We start from the raw sequence: 27,422 nt of genomic DNA, 5'->3' as shown, positions 1-27,422 counted from the left end.
AGGCAAACACAAGGCAACGACCCCCCTCCATAAAAAGTTCTGGCTGATCTGAAACCCCGCAGACTGCCACTTTTGGGCATGGCTCCACCCCTACCCCCATAACCTTGGACATTGCCTCAAAGAAGGTTGTCCAAAACTCAACAAGCCTGGGGCAGGCCCAGAATATGTGCCTGTGGTTGGCTGTGCCTCCCTGGCACCTCCACTTCCAGAAAGAACCTGTTTGTTTGGGTTCTGGTTAGATGCACTCCCTAGATCTGTACATTAGCTGTGCATCAATCTTTGTTCAAAGAGCAATTGTATCATATAGCCTTAACTGCCGGCAAATTCAGGATGGCACAGCAGCAAAATGGTTAGCACTGTTGCTTCACAGCGCCAGGGATCGGGTTCAATTCCCGACTTGGGTCACTGTCTGTGTGTAGTATGCACATTCTCCCCGTGTTTGCGTGGGTTTTCTCCGGGTGCTCTGGTTTCCTCCCACAAGTCCCGAAAGACTTGCTTGTTAGGTTAATTGGACATTCTGAATTCTCCCTCAGTGTTCCCGAACAGGTGCCATCGTGTTCCCAAACAGGCGACATGGGAATTTTCACAGTAACTTCATTGCCGTGTTAATATAAGCCTATTTGTGACTCTACTAAAGATTATTATTATTCATACTGCATGATGTTTCTTTCACATGAAACCTCTGACTTAAATTGAACAGTGTCACATGACATTCACTGGCGTATTTAAGTATATTTATATTGTACTCCAGTCTTGGAACATAATTTCGAGAATATGTCCACAGTAGATCGATGCATTCTCCTTGTGCTGCTCAAAAAGCTACAATTTTGGTCAATGGTTGTAAAGGAGAGTTACAGTTAAGAACTGAACTGCATCTATATTGTCTTATTGGATCTCAATTATTGCTGTGATAGGTGAATTGTATTTTTTTAATTATGGAAAAGACTACTGTTGATTTTAAAATATATTTGTTTAACACTGCTTGACTTTCAGGAAACCAGAATTAACGATTTACACTGTTTGAACTTAGACACGTGGACTTGGTCAGGAGAGTAAGTCGTTTGGTTTTCTAAATAATATATAGATTATGTATAAGCAGCAGTGAACTTTTTTCCTTGATCAATTTTGTTCCTATTAGTGAAATGTAGATGTTTAATTTTGAGCTGAAAAATTTGATTATTATTCCTTTCATCCAGAAACCCACCAGTTGTTGGAAGTCCAGGAAATAACAACTTCTATTTACTAAGCACTTTCAACAGTTCCAGTCCCCAGGGTCGGCATGTGTGCAGGAAGTGTGTTCAGTTACAGCTCCTGGCAGCTCGAGTTTCAGAGCTGGAGCGGCGGCTCGAGATACTGTGGAGCATCCACGAGTCGGCGAGAATCGTGGATAGCACGTATAGAGAGTTGGTCACTCTGCAAGCTCCGACTCTGCATGCAGGAAGGGAATGGGTGACCACCAGACAGAGCAAGAGAGCGAGGCAGGTAGTGCAGGAATCTCCTGTGGCCATTCCCCTGCAGAACAGATTTACCGTTTTGGATACTGTTGAGGGGAATGGCCTCTCGGCAAAACAGCAACAGCCAAACTTGTGGCACCACGGTTGGTTCTGCTGCAGAGAGGAGGAGTAATAAGTGTGACAATGCAATAGTTATAGGGAATTCAATTGTAAGGGGAATAGACAGGCGTTTCTGTGGCCGCAAACGAGACTCCAGGATGGTATGTTGCCTCCCTGATGCTAGGGTCAAGGATGTCTCGGACTGGGTACAGGACATTCTGGAGGGGGAGGGTGTACAGCCAGTGGTCGTGGTACACATCGGTACAAACAACATAGGTTAAAAAAAAGGGATGAGGTTCTAAGAGCAGAATACAGGGAGCTATGAAGGAAGTTAAGAAATCAGACCTCAAAGGTAGTGATCTCAGGATTACTACCGGTGCCACGTGCTATTCAGAGTAGAAATGACAGGATATATAGGATGAATACGTGGCTGATGGTATCAGGGGGAGGGTTTCAGATTCCTGAGGCATTGGGACCGGTTCTGGGGGAGGTGGGACCTGTACAAACTGGGCGGGTTACATCTGGGCAGGGCTGGAACTGATGTCCTAGGGGAGCTATTTGCTAGAGCGGTTGGGGAGGGTTTCAACTAATATGCCAGGGGGATGGGAACCTACTGAAGGAGTCAGAGAAAGAGGGAGCAAGGACAAAAGTGAAAGGTAGAAAAATGAATAAGAAAAGTGATATGTTGAGAAACCAAGGACAAAATTCAAACAGGGCAGTAGAGAAAAATATTGGGAGCAAGACCAGCGTTGTGAAAAAGACAAACTTAAAGGCTCTGTGCCTTAATGCATGGAGCATTTGCAATAAAGTGGATGAACTAATCTTGCAGATAGATATAAATGGGTATGATATAATTGGGATTACAGAGACATGGCTGCAGGATGAACAGGGGTGGGAACTGAATGTCCCAGGGTTCTCAGTATTTAGGAAGGACAGGCATAAAAGAAAAGGTGGTGGCGGGGCACTGCAGGTTGAAGAGGAAATTAACACAATAGTGAAATAGTACATTAGCTCTGACAATGTAGAGTCTGTATGGGTAGAGTTGAGAAATACCAAGGGGTAAAAAACATTAGTGGGTGTCATATATAGACCCCCAAACTGCACTGGTGAGGTTGGGAATGGCATTAAACAAGAAATTAGAGATGCATGTAATAAGGGAATATCGGTGATCATGGATGATTTTAACCTTCACATAGATTGGCAAATCAAATTAGCCACAATGCTGTAGAGAAGGATTTCCTGGTGTGTATACGGGATGTTTTTTTTTTCTTTTTATAAAAAAAAACTTTAGATTACCCAATTCATTTTTTCCAATTAAGGGGCAATTTAGCGTGGCCAATCCACCTAGCCTGCACATCTTTGGGTTGTGGGGGCGAAACCCACACAGACACTGGGAGAATGTGCATACACCACGCAGACAGTGACCCAGAGCCGGGATCGAACCTGGGACCTCAGCGCCGTGAGGCCGCAGTGCTAACCCACTGCGCCACCGTGCTGCCCTTGGGATGGTTTTCTTGACCAATATGTGGAGGGACTAACCAGAGAGCAGGCCATCTTAGACTGAGTACTGTGTAATGAGAAGAGAATCATTGCCAATCTAGCTGTACGAGACCCCTTGGGGATGAGCGACTATAACATGATAGAATTTTATATCAAGATGGAGAGTGAAGTAGTTGATTCGGAGACTAGGGTGCTGAATCTTAATAAAGGGAACGATGAGGATATGAGGCGTGAGTTGGCCGTGATAGATTGGGGGGAGTTACTTAAAGGGATGACAGTGGATAGACAATGGCAAACATTCAGGGAACGAACGCATGGAGGAACTACAGCAACTGTTCATTCCTGTCTGGCACAAAAACAAAAGGGGGAAGAGGGCCAATCCATGGCTTACAAAGGAAATTAGAAATAGTATCCAACACAAGGAAGAAGCATACTGATTGGCCAAGAAAAATAATGGGTCTGAGGATTGGGAGCAGTTTAGAATTCAGCAAAGAAGGACGAAGGGCTTGATTATGAAGGGGAAAGTACAGTATGAAAGGAAGCTTGCAGGGAACATAAAGACTAACACTAGAGTTTCTACAGATATGTGAAGAGAAAGAGATTGGTAAAGAGAAATGTAGGCCCACTACAGACAGAAACAGGGGAATGCATAATAAGGGACAAAGAAATGGCTGAGCAATTGAATCAGATCCCAGAAATGTTGGAGAATGAACGGTTTAGTGAGAGGGAAGAACTGCGGGAGATCAACATTAGTGGAGAAATGGTGCTGGGAAAACTGATGGGATTGAAGGTGGATAAATCCCCAGGGCCTGAGAATCTGCATCCCAGAGTGCTTAAGGAGGTGGCTCTGGAAATAGTGGATGTATTGGTGGTCATCTTCTGGGATTCTATAGACTCTGGAACTGTCCCTGCAGATTGGAGGGGAGCTCACGTCACTCCGATATTCAAAAAGGGAGGTAGAGAGAAAGCAGGGAATTATAGACCAGTAAGCCTAACATCGGTAGTGGGGAAAATGCTTGAACCCATTATCAAGGACTTTATAGCGGAACATTTAGAAAGTAGTGGCAGGATCAGTCAGAGTCAGCATGGATTTATGAAGGGAAAATCATGCTTGACAAATCTGTTGGAATTCTTTGAAGAGGTAACCAGTACAGTCGACAAGAGGGAGCCAGCCAATGTGGTATATTTGGACTTTCAGAAGGCGTTTGCCAAAATCCCGCATAAGAGATTATTGTGCGACATTAAAACGCGTGGGATTGTGGGAAATGTATTGAGGTGGATAGAAAACTGGTTGGCAGTGAGGAAACAAAGAGTAGGGATTAATGGATCCTTTTCAAATTGGCATGCAGTAACCAGTGGGGTACCACAGGGATTGGTGCTGGGACCCCAGCTATTCACAATATATATTAATGATTTGGATGAGGGAACAAAATGTAAACATCAAAGTTTGCAGATGATACCAAATTAGGTGGGAGGGTGAATTGTGATGAGGATGCTGGGATCCTACAGCAAGATCTGGACAGATTGGGCGAGTGGGCAAACCAATGGCAGTTGCAGTATAATTTGGACAAGTGTGTGGTTATTCATTTTGGAAGCAAAACTAGGAAGGCAGATTACTACCTGAATGGTTGTAAATTGGGAGAGGGGAGTGTGCAGCGGGACCTGGGTGTCCTTGTGCACCATTCGTTGAAGGTAAGCATGCAGGTGCAGCAGGTGGTAAAGAAGGCTAATGGTATGTTGGCCTTCGTTGCAAGAGGTTTCGAGAATAGAAGCAGGGATGTGTTGCTGCAGTTGTACAGGGCCTTGGTGAGACCACACTTGGAGTATTGTGTGAAGTTTTGGTCTCCTTATCTGAGGAAGGATGTTTTTGCTCTCGAGGGAGTGCAGCGAACGTTTACCAGACTGATTCCAGGGAAGGCGGGACTGTCATATGAGGAGAGATTGACTAGGTTGGGATTTTTCTCACGAGTTCAGAAGAATGAGGGGGGGGGGGGGGGGTCTCATAGAGACTTATAAAATTCTAACAGGACTAGACAGGGGAGATGTTACCAATGATGGAACATTCCAGAACCAGGGGTCACAGCCTGAGGATTCAGGGTAAACCATTTCGGACAAAGATAAGGAGACATTTCTTCACACAGAGCGGTGAGCCTGTGGAATTCATTACCACAGGAGGTAATTGATGCTAAAACTTTGAATATATTCAAGAGGTGGCTAGATATAGCACTTGGGGAGAATTGAATCAAAGGCTATGGGGAGAAAGCAGGATTAGGCTATTGAGTTGGATGATCAGCTATGATCGTGATGAATGGCGGAGCAGACTCGAAGGGCCAAAAGGCCGCCTTCTGCTCCTATCTTCTATGTATCCATGTAACATTAAAAAAAACTTTCCAAGATGCTTCATGGGAATTCAACGGTGGAGCAATTGAAATGAGGGATGCTCAAGAGGAGCAAAGCTATCATGAAGGATTATGGAGCGGGATGAATTTACAGAGGTAGAAACGGTGGGGCAATAGAGAGGTTTGAAATGACATTTTTTTAATTGAGGCAAGCTTATTCACAAGTTGATGCTGGTCAACGTGTACAGGGTTGATGGGTAAACAGGATTTGTACAAGTTCGGACATCGGCAGAAGAGTTTTCGATGACCAGAGAGTCGCTGCCCAGGAATACATTGAGATGGTCAAGTCTAGAAGTAACTAAGGCATGGTTGAGGGATCCAGGAGCAGCTGGCCTAGCTGAGGGAGGGATGGAGTCAGATGATGTTACAAAGGTGCAGATGGGTAATCTTAGTGAATGTGGGACTCTGATTGGGTGGTTGTCTAAGGAAGCCCATTTTTTTATGCACCTTGTCTACTCTTATTGATCTTTTGAGCTTCTTACTTGATTTGACATTTTTTCCAACTAGTTAATCTGGGATAGGTCCACTTTCATTCCACGGAAATTAGCAATTGTTTTGATCCAACACGTTTACCTTGGATTTCCTTAACTTGCTTCACTTCTAGTAGATTATGAGATGAATGTAGGTATTTAAGATATATTGTATTATGTGTAGTTGGTGCAGTAAGGGTCACGAGCCTGGGTTTGTATGTGATTGCTGCAGTAATGGTTTTAAAGGGGGCCAGTTTAGCTCAGTGATACAGAACAAGGCTAGCAGCGCAGGTTCAATTCCTGTACCAGCTGAGATTATTCATGAAGGCCCGCCTTCTCAACCTTGCCTCTCGCCTGAGGTGTGGTGATCCTCAGGTTAAACGACCGCCAGTCAGCTCTTCCCCTCAAAGGGGAAAGCAGCCTATCGTCATCTGGGACAAAGGGAATATTGCCTTACCTTTAATTGTTTTAAGAATTCTGGTTTGAAAGACAGCTAGGCCTTTTGCCTACAGAGGTGCAATTAAAGCATTGTAAAAAAAATTAAACCATCGTTCATTCCATCCACATTTATTGCTTACTTGAAGTTGGGCTAATGGAATTTTGTTTATATAAAGAAGGTACCCTGGAGAGTAGATAATTAGAGATAATTGTATTTGGCCGTTGTAAGATGGTGTAGTTAATGGGAGGAGCCAGGGGCTTGAAGCAGTCAGGTGGTATTTCAATTACTGAAAATAAGCAATTTTTTGACAAATGCTGGGACTTTAAACAGTAGTTTGACACGGGCAAGAATCTGCAAGCTGGTTCCTGAAGGATCTCTTTCTCAAAGCGGTTTACAAGACACCTCAATAAAGCAAGTATTCCTGGGTTTGCTAACTTTTTAAAGGTGGATTTTGACCTGAAATGGGTTTTGCTCAAGTGGAGATAAAAGTTAGGATTTAATGTTTTGTTATGCAGTGTTTATCAGTTAACTGTAAGCTATTTTCTTGTATGATGTTACATTATTGCTGATTAAAATAACTTTATGTTTTAATTTTTAAAAATCCCTGTTTGTGCGTACAATCGTTCCTGGAGCGAAGTATCTTTTCCTCACAGTCTTACAAATAAATAAAACATTGGGGTTTCTGTCCAGCATCCTAGCAACTTTTGGCTCTGGTCCGGGCTCGTAATTGTGACCAAAGAAAAAATTCTTACCAGTCCAAAATACAAGATATAACTAGTAAACACTTAAAGCATGAAATAATAATGATGGTCATATATATAGATCAAATTATTGCTTGACTAACTTAACTGAACTTTGTAAGACAGAGTATTTTGATAATATGAATGTTTGTGCTGATTTTCAGTATGTGATTGTAAAGATGCCATATAAAAGATGTATTAAGGCTCATGGTATTAATGGAAATGCATCCATAGGGGTAAAGAGCTGGCTGTGGTAGCAAATTGATGTTTTTCAAATTGGTAGTGAAGGGACCTCAGTTCCATTTCTATAAATGTTTTGGATAGAAACACGAGTGATGACAGCCTTTCTTACCCAATTAAGGGTCATGCCAAACTGAGGAGATGTAAATACTTAAAAGTATTAAGCATGCATTTAACTTGTTCCAAAACATTTATTGAATATGGAGCATGTGGATGTAAAATTGTATTTTACTTACCCTGTATGCTTTCTTCGTAGAATTACTGTTAAAGGAGTGCGCCCACAGGGTCGCTCATGGCACACTCTGACTCCTGTGACAGATGATCAGATTTTCCTTTTTGGAGGTCTAAGTGCAGAAAGTCAACCTCTTAGTAAGTGTGTATATACATTTCTTTTCTGTTATCCAAAGATCAAGATACTATTGCAGCCATACCTTTTTCTCCATTTTTGTCTCTTCTGAGATAATGACTTGGGTACAGTTTCACTGCAGTGACAGTCCAGCTCAGCTCCAAGTCCTCCAGCAGTCTTCTCCTTCTCCCCATTACCCCTGACACACCCACCTCCCCCAGTTATACTCTCCTCAACCGCCATTTCCCTCGTTCCTACCTCTTTCCTTTCCTGACCCCCATTTCCTAGTCTCTTTTACTTAAAACCCCATTTCCTAGTCTCTTTACCTAAACCCCATTCCCCTATTGCTCTTCCCTTTCCTGACTCTGACTTTGTAACCCCTCCACCAACTCCCACTTCCCAGCAAACCCGCTGATCCTGGCTCTCTATAGGCATGGGGACACATAATGGAGTTGAAAGGCCGACAATGCTGCCATGGAAAATATAGTGCGTGAAAATCTCCTCGACTGCGCTATTGCTGGAGACCTCTGGACATTTTGAAGCTTGTGATATTGAAGTAGATCAGAGAGATTGTGTTAGGGAACTGCAACAAAGAGACGTAAGGGAGTCACTTTCAGTGATTAACTTTAATGTTGCATATTATTGCAAGAAAAGCATATTTTTTATTGGTATTCCTAGATGTGTAATACAACCTACATTGCAAAGGATATATGGCACATATATATGAGGACTTTCAAATGATGAAGGAATTCAGTAGAGAGGAATTCAAAAGAGTGGAGAGAGAAACCAATTCCTCTCGTGGTGTAATCCAGAACAATCCTTAAAATCGGAGCTAGACTATGATTGAAACCAGCAAGCACTTTTTCACACAAAGGGTAGTGGAAATTTAGAACTTGCCTGAAAGGATGTGGCTAAATGTAACATTTAAGACTGAAATTAATACATTTTAGGATATCGCGCAGGTTGACGCTGCTTCGTGGCGCTGTGGCCCCGGGGTCGATTCCGACCTTGGGTAGCTGTCAGTGTGGAGTTTGCGCATTCTCCGTGTCTCTGGATTTCCTCCGGGTGCTCCAATTTCCTCCCACTGTCTGGGGATGTACAGGTTATGTGGAATGGAATGGCCATGCTAAATTATCCCTCACTGTCCAAAAGGTTAGGTGGGGTTAAGGGGTTGCAGTACGCTTTTGGAGGGTCGGTGCGGACTCGATGGTCCGAACGGCCTCCTTATGCACTGTAGGGATTCTATGATTCTATTGAATTTGGTTTAACCAAGGTTCAGTAAGGTTTAGCATAATTTCCCAACTTTGCAATTCTATCTCTAGAGAAATAAAACCTAGTGCTTGGTTTGATTTTTATGATGTGAATTTAAGTATTGATTTATTTGTATTCCAAGGCTCATTTTGTTCTTCAACCCACTTAAACTGGTACCTTCCAAGTAATAAGTGACCTCCCTACTTTTCCTGTAACATGTACTACGACCTCACTACTGTATCTGATTATAATAATAAACTTTATTATTGTCACAAGTATGCTTACATTTAACACTGCAATGAGGTTACTGTGAAAGTCCCCTAGTCGCCACACTCTGGCGCCTGTTCGGATACACTGAGGGAGAATTCAGAATGTCCAATTCACCTAACAAGCACGTCTTTTTTGGGAGGACTTGTGGGAGGAAACCCACGCAGATACAGGGAGAACGTGCAGACTCCGCACTAGTACCCAAGCCGCGAATCGAACCTGGGACTGTGGCGCTGTGAAGCAACAGTGCTAACTACTGTGCTACCGTGCTGCCCATCTAACTAATCCTGATTATTGAAGTATTCAACAAATCAGCAGTTAGACTCTGAGCAAATGTTCATTTGCAATTTGAGACGGTCATGTACTGACATGTTATATCCATCAAGTGGAGGAGGGGAGCGAGCGAGGCGAGGAGGGGAGCGAGGGGAGGGGAGGGGGGGAGGGGAGCGGGCAGGGGGGGGAGGGGAGCGGGCGAGGGGGGAGGGGAGCGGGCAGGGGTAGGGCGAGGGGAGGATGGCGAGGGGAAGAGGGGAGGGGAGCGGGCGAGGAGGGGAGCGGGCGAGAGGAGGGGAGCGGGCGGGGGAGGGGAGTGGGCGAGGGCGGGGAGGAGGGCGAGGGGTGGGGAGGAGTGGGAGGGGAGCGGGCGAGGGGAGGGGAGTGGGCGAGAGGCGAGGGGGAGCGGGGAGGGGAGGGGGAGGAGGGTAGGGGAGTGGGCGAGGGGAGGAGAGCGAGCGAGAGGAGGGGAGCGGGCGAGGGGGGGGAGAGGAAAAGAAAAAAAAAGATATATCCTTCAAGTTGAAATATAATATAAGGATTCAGCTTCAACATTCATCTTTAACTCTCGGGCTTGGCACGTTTATTTAGATATTGGACAGATAAAGACATAATCTGGTTGTAGAGTGTACCAGCTCATTTAGAGGAGTGATCTGTGATGTTCATCCCAAGAGAAGTAACTAGCATGAAAGTATAAACATCAATTGAAAGGCTATGTTTAGCACATGATATTGGGAGTGCTATTTTCTGAGAGGTTGATGTACTGGAAAATGATGATCACAAAGTGTCAACAAGATTCTTGGACTCTGCAGATTTAGTGACTTTCTATTTGAAAAATTGAGATGCATGGATAATGTAAACATGAATATGATATGTAAATTATGTTATGGCAACATAATTAGCGAATGTTCGGTAAGCTTTGGGATAAATATCCTTTTCACGCTCTTCAAAATTCTATAATACAAAAATGAAATTTATAAATTCAAATTAGGTTTAAGATGAGAAATTTTCTCCACCTGAAAACCTTTATTGCTGTTTTTTAAATTCTTGAACTGCTGCTGAATTTTCTGTTTATGAATGAGGCCGAAGATTATATGAATATTTCCTTGTTCTGTACTTCTATTCTGACTCCTCCAGGAAAGAATAGTTTAATAGGTTATTAGGCATGACTAGTTCTGGGGCAGGTGGGACCTGTAGAAGAAAGGGTAAGAGGACTGGGAGTATTGTCCTCGAGGCGAGGTTTGCTAGTGCTTTTGGGGGAAGATTTAAGCATGATTGGCAGGGGGATGGGATGGGAAGCTGAGGGGAAATTCAGAGTGGAGAGAAGAAAAACTGGCAGTGAGAAGTAGAGATGTATTAATTGATGAGGAGGATGTATCCGAGAGTAGAATCAAGGTAAATAGGATACTTGGAGAACTTGACAGAATTAGGGTGGGCAAAAGTAAGTCATTAGATGGGGTCAGAGTCAGGGGGGTGGGGGGGGGGGGGGGGGAGTAAAAAAAGCCTAAACAAGGGTTAATGCACAGTGTGGTTAATAGGATTGGTGAACAGGCACAGGTTGACAAATGTAATTGGGGTGATATTGCTGTAACACAGATCTGGTTCAAAGAAACGTAGGACTGATGTTAAATATTCCTGGGTGCAAGCTGTTTAGGAGAGACAATGTTACGATCCCAGTTGATGCTTTAACTGGACGAGAAGATCCCAGAAGGCACCCTGGCTCGTAAGACCGTAACTTTTATTTAAAAGAAGTAAAATGTGGAGGAACAGATTCACAATTTTAACAACAATAAAAATAATGTATTAAACATGGAAAGTTGGATTATTACACAACACTCCTTTACTCCCCCCTTAGTTTAACAAATACACATAGTTTTAAAGATTAGCAGGGATTACAAAATTCATATTAAGCTACAATGATCTCATTCACACAAACTTGCTCCCAAAAACATGTTTTAAAATCTTCTCTCAATAATGCTTTTCCTTAGTGGTTTGCATTCCAAAATCCAGTCCAGGTTTTACAAATGATACTTTGATACTTTTAGACAAAACTTCTACTCTACTTTTTTTTTCATTGTACAAAAGGCTGTTTGAAGCCTTTGTTTGTCGAGGTTGTAACAGATGGACAGTTCAACACATCTTCAAATGCAAGAACTAAATTAGACTAATACAATTTTTTTTCTGCCGGGGGGGGGGGGGGGGGGGTGGCTGTTAAGCTCCCCTGCATCTCGGCAAGCCTTGTCTGATCTGTCACAGACATCAGAAGGGAGGGGGGAAGTGGGGCCGTGGCCTAGATCTTGCCGGCGAAGGTCCAAGCTTCGCGCTGCTCATCCCAGCGATTAATCCAAGACATTGGGCAGATGGACTTGTAGACCTTGTGGGACCAGTTACAGAGCGCAACGTCTTTGCCAGTTGCTGAAAGGGCTTTCTGACATCGATAGAAATCCAGGTAATTCTGATAACAGTTACGCGTCTGGTTTGTGTTGGGGAAGCGCACGTCAAACGGCGCCGTCTTGTACTTCTGGATTCGTTCCTGGATGGTGGCCATGTTAGCGTCTGGGTCTCTCTGCTCCTGCTGCCCGCCCGCCTCCAAATGCCTGCTCTACTTTTAACATTGAATCCAGTGCATGATTTTACATCAACCCCTTTACGATTTATTTGTCTTGACTGCTGTGCAGACTGCTCACAATTGCTTTAACTCTCATTTCCCGGACTGTATTAGAATGGCATCAGACGTTTGATTTACCTTTGAAGACTGCTCTCCCACTCATTGTCTCTTTAACTCAGGAAACACTTTGTTTACTCTTCCTTGAATTCTTCTGAACAATACCTTGGACTCTGTTCACTTAACTCCAGTCGTCTTCAACATTCTTCCTGTCCCAATTCCCTGGTTATATGGACTGTTAACTTGTACTTGCGAAAACCTGCCTCTTTGCAGCTCCTGTCCTGCTCAGTCTTTCTTCTTGCAGAATTGAGCGTTGTTTACTCCCCAGTGTCCTGTCTCCAACTGCTCTGGCTGCCAGTTAAAAACCAAGAACAAAGGAAAGCATTTTCCTCTGGAAAGTGGGCCTGTGTTGCTAAGAAACACTGTATCCGTCTCAAGGCTCTTATTAATCTTCACGTTGCAACCCTCTCTAAGCACAATAGGATTATTAACCAACCCCCCACATGTACAAACACCTTTGTTAAGCATGAATGTAACTATAGGTTCTACCCTTCATTACACAGAATGAAGGTTTCCTGAATGAAGGTTGTTACTAGTGGTGTTCCACAGGGATCTGTGCTTGGGCCTCTGTTGTTTGTGGTGTACATGATTTGGAATAAAATGTAGCCGGTCTGATGAGTAAGTTCGCGGATGAAAATCACTAAGGTTGGTGGAGTGGCAGATAGTGTTGAGGATTGTGAGAAGATACAGCAGGACATAGATAGATTGGAGACTTGGACAGATAATGGCAAATAGGGTTTAATCCGGACAAATATGAGGTAATTTTGGTAAGTGTAACATAGAGGGAAAATATACCGTAAATGGCAAAACTCTTTGGAATATAGAAAGTCAGCGAGATCTGGGTGTGCAGGCCCAGAGATCTTTGAAGGTGGCAACACAAGTGGACAAGGTAGTCAAGAAAGCATACGGAATGCTTGCCTTCATTGGATGGGGCATCCAGTATAAAAACTGCCAAGTCTTGCTACAGTTGTATAGAACCTTGGTAAGGCCGCACTTGGAATATCACGCACAATTCTGGTCGCCACACTACCATAAGGATGTGGAGGCTTTGGAGAGGGTGCAGAGGAGGTTGACCAGGATGTTGCTTGGTCTGGAGGGTGTTAGCTCTGTGCAGAGGCTGAATAGACTCGGACTGTTTTCATTAGAAAGACAGAGGCTGAGGGGGTGACCTGATGGAGGTCTACAAGGTTATGCGGGGCATAGATAGAATGGATGGGCAGGCACTCTTTCACAGGGTAGAGGGGTCAGTCACCAGGGGGTGTACGTTTAAGGTCCGTGGAGCAAAGTTTAGAGGAGATGTTTGAGGTGGGTTTTTTTACGCAGAGGGTGGTGAGTGCCTGGAACGCGTTGCCAGGGGTGGTTGTGGAAGCAGATACACTGCATTCAAAAGGCATCTTGACAAACACTTGGATAGGATCGATATAGAGGGAAATGGCACAAGGAAATGCTGAGGATTTTGGCATAGGTTGGTATCATGACCGGTGCAGGCTTGGAGGGCTGAAGGGCCTGTTCCTGTGCTGTATTGTTCTTGGCTCCGGTCTCCTCCCACGAGTCCCGAAAGACTTGCTTTTTAGATGAATTGGACATTCTGAATTCTTCCTCAGTGTACCTGAACAGGTGCCGGAATGTGACGACTGTGGGATTTTCACAGTAACTTGATTGCAGTGTTAATGTAAGCCTACTTGTGACATTAATACAGATTATTATTAATCTGTAAGGTAAAGTCATTTAACCTAAGGATCACACACCTCAGGCAAGGGTCAAGGTCGAGAAGGCGGGACTTCACAAATAACTTATTTAATGCATTGGGTAGTGAAACACTAAGCCTCGCTTTCGTTGGTTTACACAATCTTGGTTTTTGGCATATCCCCACTTGGGAATGGGTCAAGTTTGCAGTTAAACCTTTTGTTTACATAGTTTGTACCTACATGGATACTAAAGCGGCTGTACGGATAACACATTTTTTCTTTTTCCACACCTCTTAATGCACACTTCCTCGCTCTCTGATATTAGGCTGTTTGTCGAGCAGGGTACACCTGTAATGTCAATTGAATGCAGATTATTATGGATATGTTAACGGTAATTAATTATAACATGAAAGGCTTACATAACTCCATTAAGAGAAAAATATACCTTCTGTTAGTTGAAACATCTAAGCTGCAAAATTTCAGTTTAAAAGGAACACATTTGTCATACGTAGAACATAGTAAGCTGGACAGATCTTGGGCAAACCAGTATTCCTTTTCTCTCTCACATCAAGGAGAATTTTTGTATCCACGCACAGCATAAGGGCAATGAAGGCAGTTTCAAATTGCTTAATGGAATAGTAGATGTGACAGAGGTATCATTGATGAATATATGTGCCCCAAATGAGGATGATTCACAATTTATTTAAAAGATGTTCAACCTTATCTTTGATAAAAGTACAGGATTGCTCTTATTTGGCTGCGATTTTAATTGTGTTACGTCCCAAAGGGCAGACAGGCTCTCAGTATCATCAAACTGCTGCACCAAGATGAGCAAATCATTGAGAAGTCATGTTAGGGAAGCTAGGCTAGCATACACATGGCAGCACCTGTACCCGAGTAACAGAGACCTTTTTTGTTTTACTCCCAACAGGCATAGTTTTTACTCCTGCATTGACTATTTCTTTATAACTAAGTTAGGAGCTCATAGAATAATTGGCAGCAACATCTTACCAATGTTATGGGTCAGGGTTTAAAGAATCCCAATGTGTATCATGGAGTTCACCTGACCCACAACTTTTAATAGATTGTGGTATGGGGAGCACACGGCCCACTCTACAAGTGTGGTACTTCAGAAATGGAAAAGTTATTTTTTAAAGCAAAACAATGTTTAATCTATGAATTCAAGTTAACCTTTTTAAAACAAACAGTGAATATCTTAGCAACCATTAATTCAAAGATAACCCCCAAAGAATACAACACTAAGTAACCTGTATGCTGTCCTTTTACACCCAAAAGACTTAACAAACCTTTAAACAGAAGCACATCAGGGTTTACATTCAATACTGAAAACATTTATAATTCTGAATTCACCAAATGATTAAGAAATAGTCCTTCATGGCAGAGATCAACAGTACAGCTGCTTTTTCTGACTTCAGCTGCAACACACTGAAAAACAAAAACAAAAAGACAGACACACCCAAACTTTTCTCAAAGTGAAACTAAAAAGCAGAACCAGAGCTCAGCTCCACCCACACTCTGACATCACTGCAGTAACATGAGCAGCCAAACATTTCTTAAAGCGACGTTCTCATGACACCAATAATTCTCTGATCATGGGCCCATGACTTGGGATCGGGGATCTACCTTAAAGAGGCGGTGCCTGTGGTGATATGCATCACTGTAAATACACAAGGGGCTAATGTAAATGCACTACAACTAAGTAAACACTAGAGGGAACACCAGAGACATTGTGACATGCAGACATACAGCCAATGAACACATAGAATAGGACACGACCAATGGGCAGTCAAGACACCCAGAGGTGACACTACCACAAGGGGGCAACCCATATACAAAGACGGCACACACGCTCTCTCTCTTTCCACGGGCGACACTCGGAGAAGTACAGGGGCAGATCAGAAGCATCATACCCACCGCATGGCTTAGAGCAGACTGGTTAGTTAGACTGAGATACTATAGCAAGATTAGCAGGAGAGTTGAACTCAAGTAGGAGATTTGTTAACTGTTCAATAAATGTGTTAAACCTATCTCCAAGTCTGAACCTTCCTTTGTCAGAGCATACATCAAGGAAGCAGCTTTTGCTAAATGAAGAAGCATAACACAACATGGTACCAGTAGTGCCCTGTTGAATCTAAATAGTTCAACCCAAGATCCGTGACTACCGGCAACAGCACCCAGGCAAGATGTTCGAGATTCCGGTTCCTCAGCAGCTCCGGTACCACGGCAATCTCAGTGCCAACTGGCATGCATTCAAACAGAGATTTGAGATCTACATGGTAGCATCCGACCTAGATGGCATGGCGAATACAGAGAAAATAAAGCTTCTACTCACCATTGCGGGTGAAGGTGCAGCAGAAATCTTCAAGACCTTCAAGTACTCCAAAGGGCAAGACAAGAGAGACTTCCAGACAGTCCTGGACAAGTTTGAAAAATACTGCGAGGAAAACACAAAAGAGATCGGTAAAGAGGCGCCAATACTCACCACGATGCAAAGGTAGGCTTGCCAATGCAGAAAACAGCAGTTTTGATTGGCAGCCATCTTGTGAAAGGAGCCGCACATGCGCAGTCCCCAAAAGACGCGAATCGGCAGAATGTCAGAAGCAGCGCATGCGCAGTTGCAAAAAAGGCGCAACGTAAAGGAAAAGCGATCGGCGCATGCGCAATCCATTCCTACGCTCTACGTCAAGACGTCAGAGACCCCGGACCACGCCCACTTAAAGGGAAAATGCCTGAAAATTCTTTAAAGCTGTAAAACACAATTCTTGCACGTGGAACGACAGCATAATGCCTGAACTTCGACCAGTACCTGAAAGTAATCTCCGCAGAACCCTGCAACAAGCAGTTAGCACCGCCCAAAGAAATGATTTGGTCCTTGAAGACTACGACTCTGACGTTGATTTCTTCTTTTGACATCGCGAGCACAATGACCGCTCCGACACACAAATTGATGATGACACACAAATTGATGATAAGTGTAGCCACCTGGGTTGGCCACTTCCCGACTTAAAATGGAGAACCGCAAAGGCTGAAGGGAAATTCAGCCAACACAGGCAAAGACTAGCAAATACAGAAATCATGTGTATTGAAACCTGTAAGAAACCAGACAGCACGGAAACCAGCAGCCATCTGCATAGTAATGAGCAATTCCAAGGCACAATTGCAACAGTTAAGGTGAATAAAGCCAAGCCAGACTCCTCGGCGCCAGCAGGAGCCAAGACAAAGGAAGGCCAACGGACATTTAGGGACCGCCCAGCGATCAGGGAACAACTCCAGTATTGGAGAAATCGATCCAAATGATCGGAACGCAGTCCAATCATTTGAAACCAGGTACAGGGTCTGCCCCGAAGGGCGGGAAGCCCCTGGGGACTATAAAGTAAAGCCCCCAAGTTCAAATAGCCCTTCTTTGGCAGGGTCACTCAGCAACTTGAATCAACCCGTGAGAGTGACCTGTCCAAGCTGCAGCATCAACCAAGTAAGTCTCCAGTCAACGCTCGCTACGAGATAGGCGCTCCTAGCTACAAGTCCATACTTGTATCCTGCAGACTCAGGACCTGAAGCAGCACGGTAGCATAGTGGTTAGCATAATTGCTTCACAGCTCCAGGGTCCCAGGGTTCGATTCCCGGCTTGGGCCACTGTCTGTGCGGAGTCTGCACGTTCTCCCCGTGTGTGCGTGGGTTTCCTCCGGGTGCTCTGGTTTCCTCCCACAGTCCAAAGACGTGCAGGTTAGGTGGATTGGCCATGCTAAATTGCCCTTAGTGTCCAAAATTGGCCTTGGTTGAGTGGGGTTACTGGGTTATGGGGATAGGGTGGTGTGGGGTGCCCTTTCCAAGAGCCGGTGCAGACTCGGTGGGCCGAATGGCCTCCTTCTGCACTGTAAATTCTATGAATTCTATGAAAGGCCATTTGTTCCTCTGACCTGGTGGGCCAATTCCGAAGCTAAGTATAGGCCTTTTAGTGACAGGAGTAGTCTAGAAAGTAGAGTTTATGCATGAGTCGTGATTTACTGTGTATAATAAATGTGTTTTGATTTGAATCTTACTAATTGGTATGTTGAGTTATTGATCATTACTTGAACTTGAACCTCGTGGCGGTATCATAAAGATACCTGGCGACTCTAGAGCAAAGGTTAAACAAACAGAGCAAATTACGATTTAAGAGCCAACCAAAAGTTAGCAACATATGGTCCTTGAAGACTACGACTCAGATGATGATTTCATCATTGGCGTGGCGACCTCTGTACCAAATCCGAACCGCAACGAGATGTGTTGTACAGTGAAGAATCCGACACCGACATGGATGAGATCTTCGGATTTGAGGATCCTCAGCCCAGCACAGACGACATCCTAACCCAGAAGTACAGGATTCTGCTGCTGCCTGACGCCAAGAGACAGAGAGCGGTACAAGCCCATAGAGAGCGGCCTGATGCCAAGTGACAGAGCGGTATAAACCCACAAGAGAGCGGCCTGACGCCAAGAGACAGAGAGAGGTCCAAGCCCACAGAGAGCAGCCTGACGCCATACCAGTGGTCCACGCACCACGTAGAGTCCCCGACTCCGCACAGAAAGCGATGACAGACTCCACAGCGAGCCCACTGTACGTCTCCATACAGAGAACACAGAAAGACTCCACAGCGAGACTACAGCACAAATCCGTTGAGAGCGCACAGATCGACTCCACAGCAAGACCTCTGCATGACTCCACACAGAGAACAATGCCAGACTCCACAGAGAACGGTACAAGCCTCCACAGGGAGCTGGTTGACAGACTCCACGATGGAAGCAACGCAAGACTCCAGAGCGCAGTCCTTCCATGAACAAGACCATGAAGGTCTAGCAACCTTATCTGAGCAACCAGCAGCAGACGATGCAAGTCTGCCACGCTCAAGTGCCCAGCAAGACGACTATGACAGTCTACCATGCTCACGTGAACAACAAAAAGACTGTGACAGTCTACCCAGATTATTTGAGCCACCAGAAGAAGACTCTGACAGTCTACCCAGCTCATCTAACCGACAAGAAGACACTGAAGGTCTACCCACTGTATGTGCGACAAGTGACAAAGGCTTCACAATTCCCATCCAAGGGGCAAAATTCTCCAGTATCGGCGCGATGTCCGCCGACCGGCGCCCAAAGCGGCGCACATCAGTCGGGCATCACGCCGCCCCAAAGGTGCGGAATCCTCCGCATCTTGGGGGGCCGAGCCCCAATCTTAAGGGGCTAGGCCCGCGCCGGACTAATTTCCGCCCCGACAGCTGGCAGAAAAGGCCTTTGTTGCCCCGCCAGCTGGCGCGGAAATGACATCTCCGGACGGCGCATGCGCGGGAGCGTTAGCGGCCGCTCACGGCATCCCCGCGCATGCGCTGTGGAGGGAGTCTCTTCCACCTCCGCCATGGTGGAGACCGTGGCAAAGGCGGAAGGAAAAGAGTGCCCCCACGGCACAGGCCCGCCCGCAGATCGGTGGGCCCCGATCGCGGGCCAGGCCACCGTGGGGGCACTACCCGGGGCCAGATTGCCCCCCGGCGGAGGGTCGGAGAATCTCGCCCAAGATGTGCAACATCTCAGCGAGACTGACAGACCTCAGCTAGTATGTACAGAGGCACTCGACGATCAAAGTGAGGTTACTAGTGACTCCAGTGACACCACGTTAATTCAAACCTCATCCACTCGAACCTCTCCACAAGAAAATGCATTCCTGAACATTTTGACTCTGGATGGGGAGCATCAAGACACCTCAGATGATTCAAGTGACACCTCAGATGATTTGAGTGAACCTGAAATGACTCCAGACGGGAAGTGTCAAGAAACCAAAGCTGATTCAGTTGAACCAGAAAGGACTCCAGACGGGGAGCATCGACAAGCCAAAGATCAGACATGACTCCAGACGGGGAGCGCTGAGGAATCAGAGACGGCACGCTCAATGAAACAGCAGATGCCACAAAGGACACTGACACAAGTAACTTTGTGAAGGACTCAAATTCTCCACTCGGCGTGGTCATTGAGCGCAACAAGCACAACAGTAAAACCTACAAAGACAACAACAAGAAGCGTACCAAAGGCACCAACGTCAACAACAAGCGTGCCAAAAACAACACTGGAACAAGACTGGTATGACATGGTACAACTCGGCAAATGCAGCACAGCTCCTAACACTGGCAAGAGTACAGCCATAACATGGCATGACAGCAAATCTCACCGATTCAAGTTTGCTCCACTACAAACAAGCAAACCAGCTTTCAAGGCAGATGAGTTTGCTCCACTACGAACACGCAACCCAGCTTTCACGGTAGATGACATACTGCATCAATATCGCAATCACAAGAAAAAGTCCAGGTTGGACAACACAGCTGACATACTGCATCGCTACCACGAGCATAGAACAAAAACAGTCCAAGTCAAACAACAAAGTGATTTGACCACTTCTTGGTTCCTTAAGCACTGGGACACTGACGGCGTTCACAAGGAAATGACAACATCAACATTGACACTTCAACAATGAAACAAGAAATCCACTTGACCATATTAATTCATGAACTTTGGATTCATACATATTATTTGGTATTGGATAATCATCAGTCATCATGATTTGTACATGTAATCACTTATCTACCTATTTTGTTCAATTTTTTTTAACACGGTACAGAAAATATGTAACATGAAAAAAGGGGGATGTATTGATATGCATCACTGTAAATACACAAGGGATTAATGTAAATACACTACAACTAAGTAAACACTAGAGGGAGCACCAGAGACATCATGACATGCAGACATACAGCTAATGAACACACAGAATAGGACACGACCAATGGGCAGTCAAGACACCCAGAGGTGACACTACCACAAGGGGGCAACCCATATAAAAGGACAGGGCACACATGCTCTCTCTCTTTCCACAGGCGACACTCAGAGAAAAGTACAGAGACAGATCCGAAGCACCACACCCACCTCATGGCTTCGAGCAGACTGGTTAGTTAGACTGACTTACTATAGCAAGATTAGCAGGAGAGTCGAACTCAAGTAGGAGAATTGTTAACTGTTCAATAAATGTGTTAAACCTATCTCCAAGCCTGAACCTTCCTTTGTCAGAGCATACATCAAGGAAACACCTTGTGCTACATGAAGAAGCATACCACAACAGTGCCTGGATGTATTTCTCTTAGATAAAGTATTTGTTGAATTTATGAGAAAAGAATTACAACTCTATCTATAACTCAATGCAGCTTTTGATACCTCACCCCTGACATGGGACTGTGCAAAGGCTTATTTAAGAGGTCGCATCATCTCATTTGCTTGTGCCAAAAGGAAGAAAATGAATCAAAGCAGGTTGAATTGGAACATGAAAGTCAACAATTAGAACAGCAACGCAAAAAGCAGCACTCATCAGGCCTCCCTCATGAAGACTCGCAGAACTCTCAATAGTTTGCTTTCAGGACAAGTTGAGGAATGTTTAGAAATAGATATTATGAACATGGTAATGGCGAGCGCTTGTTGGCATTTCAATTAAGAAAACAGCAATCATGCAATATTGTTCCAAAACGAAGTCACAGACACCCCATCACTTTTTGATCTCTTATGCGTTTGCGGACTTTGGGAAATTGTACAAGGATTCTCATGCCTGTAGGGATAGGAGAAAAATTAACGACTTCTGGAAAGCATCAATATGACAAACTTGTCAGAAAATAGCGCTAAGGAATTGGAAAGGCCTATTACTGGTTTGGAAATCGAAGAGGCAATAGATGCACTTAAAAAAATAAAAGTCTCGGCTCCAATGGCCACACCCTTCAACTGGACTAACATTGCTCATTAGAAACTGGATTATTGGCTCCTTCGTGGAGAGATGCAGTCATAAAAGTCATTCATAAGGAGGGTAGGGACCCAATAAAGTCTGGGTCATATTGCCCCATATCGATTGCCCCCATATTGTTACTTAATTGCATTCTGAAAATTCTAACATTAATGCCAGCCCATTAAGTAAATAGGATAATAACTGTAGTTATACACCCAGACCAAACTGAATTTATTAAAGGGGAGTTACATCAGGAAGTGGGTGGTGGAGGAGGAGTCTGCATGGGTGCGTATGGAGGTGGCTTCATGTAAGGGCATCAGTTTGGGGGCTTTGGTAACTGCGCCTCTGCCGTTCCCGCCGGCTCGGTACTCCACCAGTCCAGTGGTGGTGGCGGCCCTGAGGGTTTGGAGCCATTGGAGGCAGCATGTGGGAGCATCGGTTTGGGCCCCAATCTGTGATAATCACCGGTTTGCCCCGGGGGGGGTTCCGGTTATGGCGGAGAACGGGGATTGAGAGGACGGGGGATAAGTTCATAGAGGGGAGCTTTCCGAGTGGGAGGGTGTTGGAGAAAAAGTTTGGGTTGGCGAGGGGAAACAGATTTAGGTATCTGCAGGTGCGGGACTTCCTTCGTAAACAGGTGTCAACCTTCCCGCTCCTACCTCTAAGGGGGGGATGCAGGACAGGGTAGTATCCAGAAGGTGAGTAGGAGCAGGGAGCGTCTCGGACATTTACAAGGAACTTATGGGGCCAGAGGAGACGCAGACCGAGGAGCTGAAACGCAAGTGGAAGGAGGAGCTGGGAGGTGAGATAGAGGATGGTCTATGGGCAGACGCGTTGAGTAGAGTCAACGCGTCCGTAACATGTGCCAGGCTCAGCCTGATACAAGTTTAGGTTGTTCACCAGGCTCACATGACAGTGGCCCGGATGAGCAGATTCTTTGGGGTTGAGGCCAGGTGCGCAAAATGTGTGGGAGGACCAGCGAACCATGTCCACATGTTCTGGACATGTCCAAAGCTTAGGGGATTTTGGCAGGGGTTTGCGGATGTCATGTCCACGGTATTAAAGACAAGGGTGGCGCTGAGTCCAGAGGTGGCGATTTTCGGGGTGTCAGAAGACCCGGGAATCCAGGAGGAGAAAGAGGCAAACGTTCTGGCCTTTGCTTCCCTGGTAGCCCGGAGACGGATACTATTAGCATGGAGGAACTCAAAGCCCCCGAAGTCGGAGACCTGGCTATCTTTCTCTGATTGGAGAAAATCAAGTTCGCCTTGAGAGGGTCACTGTTAGGGTTCACCCGGAGGTGGCAACCGTTCGTCAACTTCTTTGCGGGAAATTAATCGTCAGCAGACGGGGAGGGGGGGGAGGGGGCGGGGAGTGGTTTAGATTAAATTAGGGGGTCAATAAGGGTGGGACCTATACGAGAGGTAAATGGCTTTTGCAGTATGTTTATGGTTTCGTGTATATTGTTTATTTTGTTGTTGTTACTATACCGAAAATACCTCAATAAAATGTTTCATAAAAAAATAAATAAAGGGGCGTTACTCTTATCTCTGCAGGCTCCTCAATATTATGACTCACATCCAAAGTAGTGGAATAGAGGCCATGATCTTATCTTTAGATGCTGTAAAGGCATTTGACTGAGTATCATCGGTGTACCTATGTTTGACTTAGACTGCCTGGGGTTTGGACCCAACTTTGTGAGATGGGTGCAGGTCCTCTATTTAAATCCATGGGCTTCTGTTAGAGTGAATTGCCATATTTCTAAAGCCTTTGGGCAAGAGAGAGGGACAAGTCATATTTGTCCTTTGCCACCCCTCCCCTTCTGTTCGCTCTATGAAACAAATAGTGAGAAACAACGGACATAAAAGGTATTATAGCTCGAAAAGAAGAGCACAATTGTCATTATATGCTGATGACCTCTTGCTGTACTTATCAGATCCTACAACATCCATTTTTTTTCTGAAAGAGTATTAGGTTTGGATATTACTCCGGTTGCAAAGTTAATATTGATAAACTGGAGCAATGGAAGTAAGTGGACAGATTCCCTATATTAAGACACAAGTGCCTTTAAATGGCCCAGTTGGTGCATTAAATATCTCTGTATTCTTGTCCCACCATCAATTGATGGACTATATGGAGCAAATTACACTGGTCTCATTAGCTGTATCAAGCGTGATCTGGATTTGTAGCTGACCCTACCCAGGCCGATTAAAGTTTTAAAAAATATATAAATTCAGAGTACCAATTCTTTTTTTCCAATTAAGGGGCAATTTAACGTGACCAATTCACCTACCCTGCACATCGTTTTTGGTTGTGGGGATGAGCCCCACACAGACATGGGGAGAATGTGCAAACTCCACACGGACATTGAACCCGGGTCCTCAGTACCTTTAGGCAGTAATGCTAACCACTGTACCACCATGCTGCCCTCTCAGGCGGATGAAAGCGAGTTGGATGAATGTCCCTCCCAGATTGTTGGATCTGTTCCAGATGCTACCTATTCAGATTTTAAAATCTACATTCCGAATGCTGGATTGTCTGATCTCCCGTTTTATATGGCAAGGAAAACGACCCAGAGTTTCGTTGGAATGAGGTTTGGCACTCCCCAATTTTGGGCACCTGAACTAAAATCTGTGACAGCTTGGTTAACAAAAGAGTAAAAACAGGAGCATAGACGCACAGAGCAATCTGGGCGTGCAGGTCCACAGATCCTTAAAAGTGACAGCACAGGTGGAAATGGTGGTAAAGAAAGCATATGGCGTGCTTGCCTTCATTGGACAGGGTATTGAGTATAAAAGCTGGCAAATTATGTTACAGTTATATAGAACGTTGGTTAGGCCACATTTGGAATACTGTGTCCAATTCTGGTCACCACACTACCAGAAGGACGTGGAGGCTTTGGAGAGAGTCCAGAAAAGGTTGACCAGGATGTTGCCTGGTATGTAGGGTATTAGCTATGAGGAGAGATTGAATAAACTGGGATTGTTCTCCCAAGAAAGACTGACGCTGAGGGGCGACCTTGATAGAAATTTACAAAATTCTGAGGGGTATAGATAAGGTGAACATGGGTGGCACAGTGGTTAGCACTGCTGCCTCAGTGCTGAGGTCCCAGGTTTGATCCCGGCTCTGGCTCACTGTCCGTGTGGAGTTTGCACATTCTCCCCTTGTTTGCATGGGTTTCGCCCCCCACAACCCAAAGATGTGCAGGGTAGGTGGATTGGCCATGCTAAATTGCCCCTTAATTGGAAAAAATTAATTGGGCACTCTAAATTTATTTTAAAAAAAGATACGGTGACCAGTTGGAGACTTTTTCTCAGGACGGAAATGACAATTACAAAGGGGCACAAGTTCAAGATGATGGGGGGTCGGTTCAGTGGAAATGTGCGGGGGAAGTTTTTTTTACATAAAGGGTGGTGGTGGTGGCCTGGAATGCACTACAAAGTGAGGTGGTTGAGGCAGATACGTTGCGACCTTTAATACTTATCTGGATAGACACATGAACAGACGGGGTATAGAAGGATGCGGGCATTTGGTCTAGATAGAACACGTGATCAGCGCAGGCTTGGAGGGCCAAAGGGCCTGTTCCTGTGCTGTACTGTTCTTTGTTTGTTCTAATACCTTTGACTTTATTCACTTAACTCCAGTCACCTTCAATATTCTTCCTGTCTCAATTCCTTGGTTATCTGGACTATAATTTGTACTTGAGGAAACCTGCCTCTTTGCAGCTCCCATCCTGTCCAATCTTTCTTTTGGCAGAGTTGAGAGATGTTCACTCCTGAGGCCTTGTCTCCAACTGCTCTAGCTTCCAGTTAAAACTAAGAACAAAGGAAAGCCCTTCCCTCTGAAAAGTGGGCCCCTGTTGCTAAGCAATGTCTTCTCCCTCTTTACGCGCTTAGTTTACTCTCCATGATGCAACCCTCTCTAAGCACGATAGAATCACACTCAGAACTTAGCCAGCCCCCCACACATACAAACGCCTTTATCCAGCATGACTCTTAACTATAGATTTTACCCTTCTGATGGATCAACTTTGTTAATATATTTATGTGTCGCCGCACTATATATTAATCTTACATAACTCGAGACTGAGCTCCTTGGATGAAGTCAAGTATAGCTTTATTTATGTCAGTTTCAAAATCTACTGATCAAGTCAAATTTTATGCGAATACAGAATCTAAAAAGTTGTTTGTCCCATGCAAATACAGATGGTTCAGTTGAATTCAAAATACAATTCAGTGCGTGGTAATTTCTTCAGATCAAAATGCACAATACAAAAATGAAACAAAAAGAAATAGCTGTTTGCAAAGCAAAGTAGGAATAGGTTTCAAAGGTTAGGTTAAAGATGAATTCAGAGAGTGAGAGCTGATTTTGGAGAGAGCAAAAAAGGTTCTCTCTCGGCCTCATAAGGAAATCAATCTTTTTTTTTAGGCCCTGTCCCCTTTCTGACTGTGATTGGGTTAAAATAATTATAATTCATCTAATTGACCGAAATGTCTGTCTATCAAGTTTTAAGAGATAATATTGCATGGGAAAACTTCTCTATGTTTCCATAATATGGCGTGATCGAACCACCTGTTTCCCGCCATGTTTTCTACAAGTGGGATGTTTGCCCAGTAATGATAACAATGAGTCAGAAATTCTGCAACGTGGATAGTCAGTTTGAAAACTGACTTTCTTATCAGATCTTTTCCCATGCTCTCAGCATTCTCTGCTGTCATGGCTAATATATGATTTTTAATAGTATAATGTCACTAAATCGTTTCTTCCCGAAAAGTAGGTTTCTATCACCTTCCACAGAAACATAAAATTAAACACACTTAAAACTATTACCTTATTTCTAATGTTTACCAATATAAATATAAATCTCTTAAAACTATCTTTGTTTCCTAACAAGACCGCAAAGAAGAAAAGCGGATGTGGGGGGATGGTGTGGCAGTATTGGTTAAAGGTGGCATTACAATACTGGAGAGAGAAAGGATGTTTCTGAAGTGTCACGGGCAGATTGTCTGGCTCGAGAAAGAATGAATTAGGTGTGATCCATATAGTAAGAAGAAGAATGTGAAGTGATTGGAGAGAGTACAGAGGAGAGTCACAAAAATTATTCTAGGGATAAAGAACTGCAGCCATGAGGATAGATTGGAAAGGTTAGGACACTTTTCTTTGAGAAAGGAAGACTTCAAGAAGACTTGGTAGAGTATTCAAAATTCTGAAGGGTATGGATTGAGTAAATATCTAGTGCAAAACTGTTCCCACTCTTGAGAGCATAAAGAATTCGAGGGCACAGATTCAAAGTAATTGACAAAGGGAGTAAAAGTGATGTGAGGAAAAATGTCTTCATCTAGAAGGTGATAGGAGTCTGGAACGGACTTCCTGAGGGGAAGGTGGAGGCAGGTTCGATTGAGGTATTCAAAAGGGATTGCAAGCTGAAAAAAATGTGGAAGGTTATGGGAATAAGACCGGGGAGTGGGACTAAGTAGAATGCTCTTTCAGAGAGCCATGTAAACTCGATGGGCTGAATGGCCTCCTGCACTGTAAAGAGATTGTATTTAATATCATGTTGCTGATGTATATTTTGTAAACACTGCACCATGTTTTCAGCTCCACTAATCCTGTTTTTTTTTTATACTGTTAAGAGTTAACCTGTCCATACGGTACTTATGAGCACCACTCTAATCTCCTCCCTTCCTCGTCAAACTCTTATTAGCATAACCCTTTATTATCTTGTCT

The 27,422-nt window shown here is 44.5% G+C and overlaps 1 protein-coding gene and 1 pseudogene across 4 annotated transcripts in view; one reads left to right on the top strand and one right to left on the bottom strand.

Annotated features, from left to right (window-relative positions):
* Nucleotides 1–27,422, top strand: part of LOC140403170 (kelch domain-containing protein 1-like) — a 143,536-nt gene that overhangs the window by 80,470 nt on the left and 35,644 nt on the right. For all 4 annotated transcript variants that reach the window (XM_072490892.1, XM_072490883.1, XM_072490901.1 and 1 more), the window contains 2 exons: nucleotides 994–1,052; nucleotides 7,598–7,710. In XM_072490892.1, the coding sequence (XP_072346993.1) occupies nucleotides 994–1,052; nucleotides 7,598–7,710 (172 nt within the window). The remainder of the gene's footprint in view (nucleotides 1–993; nucleotides 1,053–7,597; nucleotides 7,711–27,422) is intronic.
* Nucleotides 11,769–12,068, bottom strand: LOC140407909 (cytochrome c oxidase subunit 6B1 pseudogene; annotated as a pseudogene).

This window comes from Scyliorhinus torazame, chromosome 2 (assembly GCF_047496885.1).
Source record: "Scyliorhinus torazame isolate Kashiwa2021f chromosome 2, sScyTor2.1, whole genome shotgun sequence".
In the NCBI taxonomy this organism is placed as follows: domain Eukaryota; kingdom Metazoa; phylum Chordata; class Chondrichthyes; order Carcharhiniformes; family Scyliorhinidae; genus Scyliorhinus; species Scyliorhinus torazame.
Note: the sequence above shows the minus strand (reverse complement) of the source record. Positions and strands in the feature narration are given on the sequence as shown.